The sequence below is a fragment of the Chaetura pelagica genome, unplaced genomic scaffold (genome assembly GCF_000747805.2).
Source record: "Chaetura pelagica isolate M959 unplaced genomic scaffold, ChaPel_1.0 scaffold347, whole genome shotgun sequence".
NCBI lineage: Eukaryota > Metazoa > Chordata > Aves > Apodiformes > Apodidae > Chaetura > Chaetura pelagica.
Window position 1 is genome coordinate 511,237 of NW_009954096.1, and position 11,998 is coordinate 523,234.

The 11,998-nt window shown below is 41.5% G+C and overlaps 1 protein-coding gene across 1 annotated transcript in view; it reads left to right on the forward strand.

The window, feature by feature from the left end:
* LOC104392891 (chromosome unknown open reading frame, human C20orf194) overlaps window positions 1-11,998 on the forward strand; it is a 103,829-nt gene that overhangs the window by 15,357 nt on the left and 76,474 nt on the right. The window contains exon 2 of the mRNA XM_010002328.1: window positions 9,351-9,430. Within this exon, the coding sequence (XP_010000630.1) occupies window positions 9,351-9,430 (80 nt within the window). The remainder of the gene's footprint in view (window positions 1-9,350; window positions 9,431-11,998) is intronic.

An 11,998-nucleotide genomic window follows, 5' to 3' on the forward strand; every position in this document is an offset into this window, starting at 1 on the left:
TTGGAGGCGTGAAGGGAGGTGGGTTTGGTGATGAGGGGCTGGGGCATGAGGAGCAGCGTTGGAGGGGCTGGGCTGTGGGGTGAAGGGTTGGGGCGTGTTGGGGGGGCTGGCTAATTTTGCAGTTTGGCTGCTGGAGGAGAAGCGTTGGTGGCCTTGACAGGACGGCAGGCAGGGACCTGAGGTGACCTTGTGTGTGGAGGGATAGGTGAACCCCAAAATTCCATCGGAGGAGGATGTGTTGGAGGCTGTGATAGACTGGGGGGCAAAAAGAGAGGTTTGGGGAGGGGGCTGGTCTGGAGGGAGTGGGTTTAGGGTACTGTGACTGTGGGGGAGCTAAGCCTGGGGCTGGTCAGGGAGGGGATGGGTGTGGGGCTACTTTGGAAGTAGGGAAAAAGGGCTTGGAAAAGGTTGGAAAGCTGAATTAGGGTAGAGCTTTGGGAGGGGTTAAGGGATAATGGAGAGAAAGGAGATTGTATGTTTGTGTGAGCACCTGCTGGGTGGCTTGTGCAGAACTGCTTGAGGGTACAAAGGCAATCACACTCTCTGAGCATCGGAAATATGGAGGATAAAGCTTGACAAGAGCTGGGACATGTTAGGTAATAGCATTGGCTCTGTGGGAGCTCGGGTGTCAGCTCAGGTATCTTTAGGTTGCATGGAGCTGTGTTTCCTCTTACAGACTTAAGGCACACCTTATGTGCATATTTTAGGCTCCAGGGCATTATCTGAAGTGCCTCGGTATCACAAAGAACAACCCAGGAGCTGAAGTGCTTGATGCTTTCCATAGTTACAGCACAATACATGGAAATAGTCGCCAGCGTGAAGTCAGATAATAGAGTAATTGGGACATTGCATGTAAATTGCACGTAAATTTCATGCAAACACTTGGCCAGGCTACCAAGGTGGGTCTGTGTTTGCTGTGGATTTTCAGTTCTGTAGTTATTGTGTACAAGAAGGGGAAAGCTGCCTGTGAAATGAGAAATCCTGCACTGTGAGAGAGAAATGGAGGTCGTTCTCTTTGCTTGAAATACATGAACATGGCTGTTCTGCAATGGCTCTGTTCCCTCTCTGCCTGCAGTTTAAAATTGAACTGGCCGTAAGAGGGAAGGAAAAATGGCAGTTTGGAACTAATTTTTTTTAGAAAGAGCTTAGGATTTGCTTGTGGCAGGAAAGTATCTCAAAATTCATGATCGGTAACAAAATGCTAAGATGGTAAAAAGCAAACCGAGAGAGCAAATGGTTTCCATTCAAGCCCCTCTCCTTATGAGTGATTTTTGTAATCTGAGATCCTGTTGTAGAGTTGTCATGAGAAGATTCAGACTCTTTGTGAACATCTGCAGGCTTTTCAGCTCCACTGGGAGATCCAGACAGCATCTGTAATTTGGCATGTTTGTAGGAAGCATGCCATCCTTGAATTTTTTTCCTCCTCAACATTTGTTCTTGTGCAGTTTTGTGGGGGCTTTTTTTTTTTTTTTTTCTGTCTTTTTTCAGGCAGGGAAGCCAGTGTTTGCAATAAATTTCCCAAGCAGTCAGCAGATACCAGGCAGCTAATAAAAATAACTTAAAACAAAACAATCCCTCACCCTCCTCCCCCCACCCCTAAGTCCCAAACAGGAATGGAAAAATTCTTAAGACTATATAAAGAATAGAGAAACGGTCAGAGATAATTCTTGGAGTTCTTCCACGTACTTCAGAGTTTTGGTCTGCTGGATGGTGTGTTGGGGGCTGGGGTTTGGACCCTTAACATTTGAACAACAAAAGCAAGTCAAGAATGGTTTTGTAAATAAAAAAAAACCCAAACAAACAACAAAACACAACCCAAACTTGAACTGAGAGTATTGCCCAAAAAAGGGTTTGCCTTTTTAGAGGGTGATGTCATGTTTCATGTGTCTGTGTTTAGTGGTAAATGAATCTTCCTTTAAGAGCACATGCATTTCTGAACAAAATTTCTCTTAAATGCTTTGGTTAAATTTCACCATCTAAACCCAAAGTACATGTGTTCTGCTTAGACCCATTTTGTGTTACCTTTATGTAAATGAGAGTAGGCAGAATTTCATTCTTAATTTGCTGTAACCTAACACAAATGAGTTCTCAGTGTGGGGAAATGCAAAATAATTCCTTGGGTCCATTTTTATGTTATCTCTGCACAATATTCTCATTCTCTTAACCATTCTGTTTTTAATCATGTAGCTGTTAAGCATGTGGCTTCTTTCCTGTAGCTTCGGAGGAGCAGTCAGAGGGGTGTTTGGGGGCCTGGTGGTGCAGGGATGAAAGAGTAGTTGTGGTTTCCCAACCAGTTTTAGCAGGGGACGTCTCCGTGTTGAAAGATTAACAGTTTGTATCTGTGTCTTCCTTATGTAACTATGCTGAGGTTCAGGATTTTGTAATGGCAGAATTTCACTGGCATTTTTTTTTTTTTTAAGGAATGTGTTGTATTTTAACCATGCAAAGAGAGAGCTAATTCAATTTTCTGATTTAGAGGATGGAAAAAAAAAAAATAGGGAATATGTGAATCCTTGAATATGGGTGGGTTTCTACCAAGTCAGGGGTCTGTGGAGTGCTAGGCTGCAGCCGAAGTTACTAGGAGTGTGAGACCATATGGTTGATATGAATAGAAAGGTAAAATAGATGCTTGGGAAGGAAGAGTTGCCAAGGGGAGGAGCAGATGGCTTGTGTTAACTCGGCTGCCTGTGGAGCTGCAGCTGAAGTTACCCCTTTGCCATCGTTCAGCTCAAACTGGTGACAAAGCATCTGGCTTCCTGCTTTGTGGCTGCAGTGGTTGAGATCCAGTAGTGGGCTCTGAAAAATGTAGGCACTGTAGCTTAACTTCTCGTTTCTGCTGAAGTGCTGGGCACTTGCCCTGTCCTTCTGATGCGAGGTGGATGGCAGAATAATTACACTTCAACTGCTAGTCTTAAAGCATTTTTATTTTCTCAGGGTTTTTTTTGGGAAATAGTTGGCATCCTCGGTAACGTGCTGCAGTGTATGAAAGTGAAAATAGAGAGCTGGTGTTTGTAAGTCAGTCTGTTCAATAGAGAAGGCCTCAAGGCTGCAGGTCTGACTGGCACTTGTGTGTGTAGATGATGGGCAAACTGTAATTTGATGGCACCCGTGGAAGAACTTACCTTCAGCCCATGAGCTTCAGCTGAGTATTGAGGCTTTCTTAGTAAGTGCTGCAACTGTTCAGGTGTGCTGAAGATCCTCAGCAAGTTGGTAATTTGCAAAAGGCACCACAAAGTCCCAGACATTTAGGAAGAAGAGATTTCTGCTTGGCCAACAGGAGGCAAAGGAAGAGACTTTTTGTCAGGGTGTTAGTGAGAGGACAAGGGGGAATGGATTGAAACTGGAAGAGGGGAGATTTAGGTGAGACATGAGGAAGAAATTCTTTGCTGTGAGGGAGGTGAGACCCTGGCCCAGGTTGCCCAGGGAAGCTGTGGCTGCCCCATCCCTGGCAGTGTTGAAGGGCAGGTTGGATGGGGCTTGGAGCAACCTGGGCTGGTGGGAGGTGTCCCTGCCCATGCAGGGGGGTTGGAACTGGATGATCTTCAAGATCCCTTCCAACCCAAACCGTTGTATAATTCTATGAAGAAGAAAGGAATTTGGTCCAGTAAAATGTACACAGAGTTGAAATGTCTTCCTTTGCATCCATTTTTAATATTTGCTACTTACTATGATTGAACATGCCAAGTGTTTTTGAAGTTGCTACTTCTCTTACTTAGTGTCAAGTTCCCCATGTTCGTTGCAGAGAAATTTAAAAAATAGCTGGAAAATTGTCATGTATTTTAAGGTGAAAGAATCTCAGTGTCTTCTGTGAGTGCCAAGCAGTGAAAGGGTTATTTTGGTGAGCTAAGACAAAAAACCCAAACTGAGAAAGCATTAAAGCTGGATACAAAGTTTCAATTCAGCTTGTTAAATTATATACAAAGTTTCAAACCAAATGGCTATTGCTCAATTTGATACAAAGTTTCAGATCAACTGTTTGTTGTTAACCTAGATACAAAGTTTCAACTCACCTGCTTTCGAAATCAATGAAATGCTGAGGGTCTTTAAGTCAGTCTGACTTCTGAGTTCTGTTGTCACCAATATGGCAGGACAGGAGTGTGAGAAACCCAGGGAAATCCTGTACCCTAACGTAAGCAGATAATAATATTTCTGGGAGGATTTGTGAGGTCAACAAAAGGCCCATGAAATATAAACTTGGTTTTATTTTTTTTGGGGTAGAGTAGAAACAGATGGTAGTAACAGTAAGTTAACAAGAAGTGAGATTTGAAAAAAAAAGAAACTGCTTTATCCTTCTATTTAATTTATTTATTTTTAAAAATCAAGTATTTAGGGTTAAAACCAGTGTCTGCCTTAGGTAGACAGAACGAATCTATTCAAGCCGTTTCCTGAAGGTGAACGTGAGGATTTGCACAAGCTTGCCAGGGGTGTCTCCCGATATTCCCCCTCGTTTGCTGGTATCTATCAAAGCTTTGCCACGTGGGGGCTTTTAAGGCCTTTGTGGGGGAGGAGCAGAACATCTGCCAGTATGAAGCAAAACATACTCAAGACAGTGCAGCCCCCTCCTTTGTCAGCGGAATGGCACGTTGAGCACAGCTGAGGCCATCCCCGACGGCTGGCAATAGATCGGAAATCAATCAGGGATCAATGCTGAGATCGTTGCTGTGTTAGCACCCCTGCATTACAACAAGCAGTTTGTAAATCCAGCCAGCAGCAACGGCTGCAGAAAAAACCGTAACACGGTGTGGAGATGTAAATAAAATTAAAATACTCTGTGGAATTATTTTTTTTTTAAATGGGCTCTTTCTTCTTGAAGCACTTTTGTGGATATTCTCTTTATTTGCCAACGTTCATGGCTTGCAGCCCCTTGTCTGTTGCTAAGTTGTGACAGGCTACACTGTTGTAAAGCAAAGTACTTTGCATAATTAGCATGAAAACATGTGAACAGATGAGCATTAATTCTTAGAAGTTAATGACTGTCAGTTATCTTCCCCTTTTCTTTGGATATAGTCCAAGATTAGCAGAATATCAAGTACCTCAATATATAGTTTCTTAATTGGCCCAAGCACAGTTTATTGCCAGATGCTGCTCCAAAATGTGGCTTTGCCTTCTGACCTGCTTTCATCAGCAGTCAGATCAGCTTGCTGATGTTGGAAGGCATTATTTTTTTAATTCCTGAGCTGGAGTTTGTTTGGATCTGTAAACTGATCTGACTTGACACAGGGCTTCAAGATTGTTGGAGCAGATACAAAGGCAGAGAGAAGGGCCAGACCATTGCCTGCAGCACTGTGGGCTTTTACAGGGGCTGAAGATGATGCAAAAATTACCTGTTCTGCTCCAAACTGTGTGTTGGGAAACTTCTCATTTCACCTACTTCAACTCCTTATCCATTTCTGAAGCAGCCTGGCTGCCTGTGATTGTCTCTTTGGATATGGTTGGGATAGACCTGGTTTGAATCTCATTATAGTCCAGGAATTTGGGAGTTCCTTAGGAAGACTTCATGTCATTGTTTTCTGAACACACCTGGTTTTTCAGCATCAAGCTGCTGCAAAATGGAGTAATGGTTACGAATGTGGATAGAGCCACAAAATCCAGGAAGGTGTTCTGAAGCCTGGAGGGTGATGTGTCCTTTGCTGCTTCTGCTTGATATGGTGTTACTGTGGTGAAATGAAAAGGAATAACATGTCAGTACCCTTGCTAGGGTGCTTGCTTTGGAGACGGGAAAAGTCATGGAATTTTGTTCCCAGGACAGTTTCTTTGTTTTTGTCAGATGACTGTTTAATGTGAAATGCAAGAAAATGCCATTTTCCCCCCTCTGACTTTATACACAGTTTAGCCTGTATTGTTTAAAAGCATGTAGTAAGAATTCTAATTATTCTCTTCAGTATTTCTGAATAATGTCTTTCTTCAGACACAGAAGTCTTCTGTTTTTAGTGTCAGCCTTTGAATGTAATGATTTATACACACTTTGAATGACATGGAAAATATTCCTGTGAAGAAGCTTGTTCAGAGTTCTCTTTCACAGAAACCACTAGTTTAAGTGAGGGAAGGAAAAAGAATCTGCTGAAGGCTGTTTTATATTAAGCTTGAAATAAATAAACATCTTTAGGGTTATACATCTCATTAAGATATAACAAACATGTAAGTTGTGCTTTTTCCTTTTATATCAGGACTTTCTCCTGGAGGAAATGGATCAGTGACATTTGGCTTCACTTGGCAGAAATTTCTTAGCAGCTAAATCTGAGATTTTTATATATTTTAAGGGATGAACCAAGGTTGTTGTATCTGTGAAAGATACTCAAAGTAATTCCTAGAGAGTAGAATTCCTAACCTTAAATAAAAACTTGAGGTGGGGGGGAGAAATAGCCAACCCAGAACAGCCATACAAGTATTTTCCTCTTCCAGTTCCTTTTCTCTTCCCCTCATCCTCCCAACTTACTTCATCAGATAAAAAAATAGTTTCACAGAGTTTAAGTCAACAAAAAATGTTGTGTATTTTGCTTTGCTCTGATCTTGTTGCATTGGGTCATTACACCAACTTCTTTTTTTTTTTTTTGGTGCAAAAAGAATTTGACAAGGTCCCCGTTTGTCAAAGTTGATAGTTTGAAGTTAAAATGTAAAGATTGTAGGAATAACTTACCTTGTATCCTACAGTAATATTTTTTTTTAATCAGCAGGAGTATCTTCCCTTACAAGTTGCTTACAAGGAGTTTCTGTATTTGTTCTATGTCAAATTTAGTCCTAACTGTTCCTTTCTTTTAAAAGTCATCAGTATAGAGGAAAAAAAATGTTAGCAAACACAAGGTATGTGTTTATGCTGTGTTTATAAGAGGTTTTAAAAATGTTTTACAATCCAGACAAACCTGTCTTTGACTGGAGAATGACTGAAATTTGCCTTGAGCAAATTGAATTGACTGAAATTTTGCCTTGAGCATAGAAGTTGAACACCAGTAGTGGAGGGATATTTGCATCATGTTTCTGAGAGGAGTTTATAGAAGAATCTACCTCTTGAGCCTTCAGTTTGGAAGGATTTGTAATACTTTTTTTTTCTGATGACAGTTTCTGTTCTCACTCTGAGCAGAAGCAGGGAGATGCATCCTCTGATAGGGTAAATGTTTAATAAAAGTCAGTCTGGAAGCTGCTGCATGTGCCACCACTGAAGTCCCTGTGCTGGTTCTCACAGTGCTCTCTGTCTGTCCTCCAGGGAGCCTGGGGAAGCCTGGGTTGCTCTCAAACAGCCCCTTCCAGATTTGTTTGGAGGCATTTGTGTTCTCATGCAGGCTTTGTCTGTATGTAGAGTTGCTTCCATTTTCTAGTGGTGTACAGTTTACAATTCTATTTGCCTGCAGCTGGTGCTTAAATAACTGCTGGCTTGTTTGCATGCTCACAAATGCAGTTAGTCAAATTTGGTTCCACTCACCTTGAAGAGTCTAGTGAGTTTTTCTGCTCTGATCTTGTGACATGAGAAGTATATGAGAAGAAATATGAGCATTTTACAGCTCGCCGTTGTGGATCAGCTCACACCTACCTGGTGTTTAATGATGGCACAGAAGTCTTCCAGGTCAAGGTACAAAACCTTAAATTTGGAGAGCTGTGAGATTTGGTTTTAGGTCGGATTTTAAAGAACAAACAATTAGAAGTTGCTAAAATGTGTTATGTAAAGTTCCGTGTTTCTTGCACAGACTTCATAGCATCACCTGCATGGGTAACAGCTTCTGGTATCAGAGAATCATGGAATAGTTTGGGTTGGAGGGGACTTCTAAGATCATCCAGTTCCAACGCCCCTGCATGGGCAAGGACACCTCCCACCAGCCCAGGTTGCTCCAAGCCCCATCCAACCTGCCCTTCAACACTGCCAGGGATGGGGCAGCCACAGCTTCTCTGGGCAACCTGGGCCAGGCTCTCACCACCCTCACAGCAAAGAATTTCTTCCTCGTGTCTCACCTAAATCTCCCCTCTTCCAGTTTCAATCCATTCCCATTTTTCCTCTCACTACAAGCCTTTAGCCCTTTAATCTTTGCTTTCATCAGTGACTTTAATTTCTCTTTCTGTATCTAAGACTAAATCAAAATATCTATTAATCCATAGGTTGGACTGTGAGACAGTACAGTATATAACATGAATTGGGGTTTTTCAGGGAAATAGGACAATTGAGGGATCCAGAACTCAAACAGGCAACTGAAAATTGGGAAAAAATAAAACTGGAGTGGTTAGCACTGATTTTGTACCTGCTATGAAAGTTTCTTCCAATGTCAATCCTTTAATGTGGGTGTTTGAATTGCACTCAGATGAGTTATAGTGTAAACCTTTCATGTTCATTCTGTCTTTCAGAGAAAGTAGAGCATGATAATTGTAGTATTACTGAAAAGATCTATTTGCTTTTTGCTTGGCTTAAGTAACTATGAAAATAGGAATTCTTGTTTATTTGAGCAGATCATAAATTTAGCTCTGTTGCAGTGTTGCTGTAAGAGACATTTGTTTCCTAGAGCTGAACAGCTCATAGTTATATAAACAAGACTATAAACAAGCAAATACATTCAGTTATATCAGCAGTGGTATAACTGTTATTAAAACAAGCCCATGAAATGTTGCCTGGAAGCACAAATTATGTTGCTCTCTGTGTGGTTATTGTAGCTGATTTCTTTTTGCCTGGCTTAAAGATGCATATTGGACAACTGAAATAAACTTTAAATAATAATTCATTTTGATAAAGCAAATCTGGGCAAGACTTGGTTTTGTTTCATTTCGTTTTCATGTAGATTCTCAAAGATTATACTTCAGGCTTATAATTTAACCTAACTGTTCACTTTAGAAAAAAATCATGGGTTCAATACAGAAATCATGAGAAAGGTGATGTGAATGTTAGTAAAATGATCTACGTATTTCTTTGGGCATAGAGCGGGAGGTGCTGAACTCATCTTTTTCAAGCTGTTCTTGGGGTGTAGGAGGTGCTGCAGACCCTTCCCTGGGCAGCCCTCCACCTGGGCATCCCCTGCCCTGCGTTGCTTTGCTGTCTGCTTCTCTGGTAGAGAAAGAAGTGGTTCTGGCTTGGTGAGAAGACACTTGAACAGGATTGTTTTTGCTAGAGGTTAGAGATGAACAGGGCACTTGGTTAGAAGGGGTAGTTATGGGTTCTAGTCTTCTCTCAGAGCCATGGGCTTGCAGTTGACAGAAATAAATAATCTGGGGGTGTTTTGATGCAGATTTAAATGTATTTTAAACAACAGATACCCAAGTTAAACTGTGTCCGCTCAGTTTATATAATAAAGAAAAAAAATAGGTCAACTCCAGCCTACTGAGTTTGAGCACTTGAAGACACTGACCTTAAGTGTGAATTCTCTTCTCTGTTGCAGCTGCAGCCGACTTCGAAACATTCAGAGTATCCTGACACAGAGCAGCAAATCTCAGCCTGATGGAATCCTTTGCATTTTAGGTTAGTTTTTACCTTTTTCCTTCCATTTTGTTCTTACTGTGCCATGTAGGAAAGATACCATGAGTTTCAGAAAGATGAAGATTGTTTCCTCCCTCCTGCTCCGAGCCTGAGTTCTGTTTCTCAGGGCTATCTGGTTGTTCACTCTGTTCTCCCTAAATAATTCTTAGGCATATTTACTGATTCCAGGCAAACTTGCTATGACAGTGATGATATTAACGTTCTTCTAAGCCTTCTGAAAATGAAGTTGCTGGAGATAAGAGAGAATCTTTGTGGATGTCCAAATTGAAGGAAAGATGGGGAGACTTTAATCCATATCATAGATTCATGGAATGGTTTGAGTTGAAAGGGACCTTAAAGATCATCTAGATCCAACCCCCCTGCCATGGGCAGGATCAGCTCCCACTAGACCAGGTTGCTCCAAGCCCCATCCAACCTGCCCTTCAACACTGCCAGGGATGGGGCAGCCACAGCTTCCCTGGGCAACCTGGGCCAGTGTCTCACCACCCTCATACTAAAGAATTTCTTCCTAATGTCTAACCTAGGTCTCCCCTCCTCCAGTTTTAATCCATTATTCCTGGTCCTCCCCTGTCCCAAGTCCCTCCCCAGCTTTCCTGGAGCCCCTTCAGGCACTGGAATCTGCCCTAAGGTCTCCCTGGAGCCTTCTCTTCTCCAGGCTGAACAGCTCCAACTCTCAAAGCCTGTCTCCAGAGCAGAGCTGCTCCAGTCTTCAGATCATCTATTTGGAGTAAACATCAAGCTGTCTGTGCAGTGTGCACTGAGATAAAAGCTCAAGGTCAAAGATGCATGTGCTGGAGCTTGTTCCCCTGTGTAGGTGGGAAGTGGAAGGGATTAAAAGGTGCTGAGGATAAAGGAGTGGAAAAGATGACAGGAGCACCAAGGTTAGAGATCATGGTGTGCAGAGCTACAGAGGGCAGTTGGTTGAGAGCAGGCTTGATTTATAAGAGATGCAGTGAGGGGGGAATGATCAGAAAACTGAGAAAATCAATAAAACCTGAATGTAGGGGGAAGGGAGGTCTTGCTTCAGGAGAAGTAATTAAAAATGCATTTAAAGTGTTGTGTGAGAAGCCGGAGAAGCAGTTACAAGTTAAATGGTGGTGTGTAAACAGCATGTAGTTTCAGTACTTGATTTCTTCTGGGGCTGGGAGAAAAGGGTGATACAAAATAAAGCAATGTGCAAGTGTGCTGTAGGAAAGGAACAGGGTTTTTGTGCTGCTTAATATCATTTCTGTGTCTGCCATTGACTCTTGTTCCTTCTTATATAATCAGCATCAAGATATTAAAGGAAAAATTCAGGAATGATGATTGAAATACTCTAGAGAATAGGACTAAGGAGTGATTGTTTAAATAATGTATTACATTTCAAGGCAGAGAAATCTAATGCAGCCCTAAAGAAGCTGTGTGGAGTAATGGGCTTTTATTAAAAAATGATACAACATCATGGTGGTTTGGGGTTTGTTGTTGTTTTGTTGTTTTTTTTTTTAAGTGATATAGCAAGAGAACTTGAAGAAGCTTATGTATCAAAACACAAAACAATTGTGTATGTAGCCTAGTTCTCTTTTGGTCGATCCTAACTGTAAAACATGACTCTTCCCATACCACATTCTCTAGGCTTAGAGTTTAAGAAGCCCTGGGCTTAGTAGTGACTTTACAGCTGGAAGGGCTGTAAGGTCACTGTGCCAACCTTCCAATGAAATTTAATCAGACAGGATAAAGTACTTGGCTTTTGCCTTTGCTAGTCTGATTTCATAGTTTTGGTCAAGCCGAGTCATCTTGCCATTGACACTGCAGGAGTGCTTGGCTGTGTTTAACCCTGAAGCTGCAGCAGGTCCCAAGCAGAGAATAGTCATTGGAAATGGACAGCTTTAGGGGGAACGTTACAAGCCAAAGGAATGTCTTTGTGTAATACTCTGTGAAATGTGGGGTATTTAAGTTTGTGCATAAGACCATACCTCTTCATAAATAAGCATTTCTGTTCTGGATATATGGGAAGTGTGTTTTGTTATGAGACTTGTGCTTTGCCCTAATCTCTCTCAGCACCCACAATGGGACTCTTGTTGTCTGCTCTGACCTGTGTAGTGTAGGCTACTGAATTTCTCACATAACTTCTGGTTAAGCAGGCTTGTCACTCTTTTATAAATGCATTAAATCTGTCTTCAGATACAAGGGTCAGATGATGAAAAATAGGTAGTCTTGCATTTTGAGTCCTATAGGCTTGTATGGAAAGCAGATACTTGTGGTTGGGTTTGTTGTGTTGGTTTTTTTTTACACTCTGCATGTATTATTTCACTTGGCTTTCTTTAATGACCTAAAGTTAATATATTTCCCTCCCCCCAGCTTTAATTTTACATACTGGGCTGTGAGATAAAAGCAATAAAAATGTTCGTATCTTCATTTAAAGTGCATGAATATTTATAGTGAAATTAGAATCATCATTGTGAGGTTCCAAAGAGAGCTGGGAGCTGAGTAAGTGTTGATACAGTTATTTAAATATAATTACAGCTGATTTTTAAAAAGAATTCTGCCATCTTATTTGAAAGTGATGGAAGA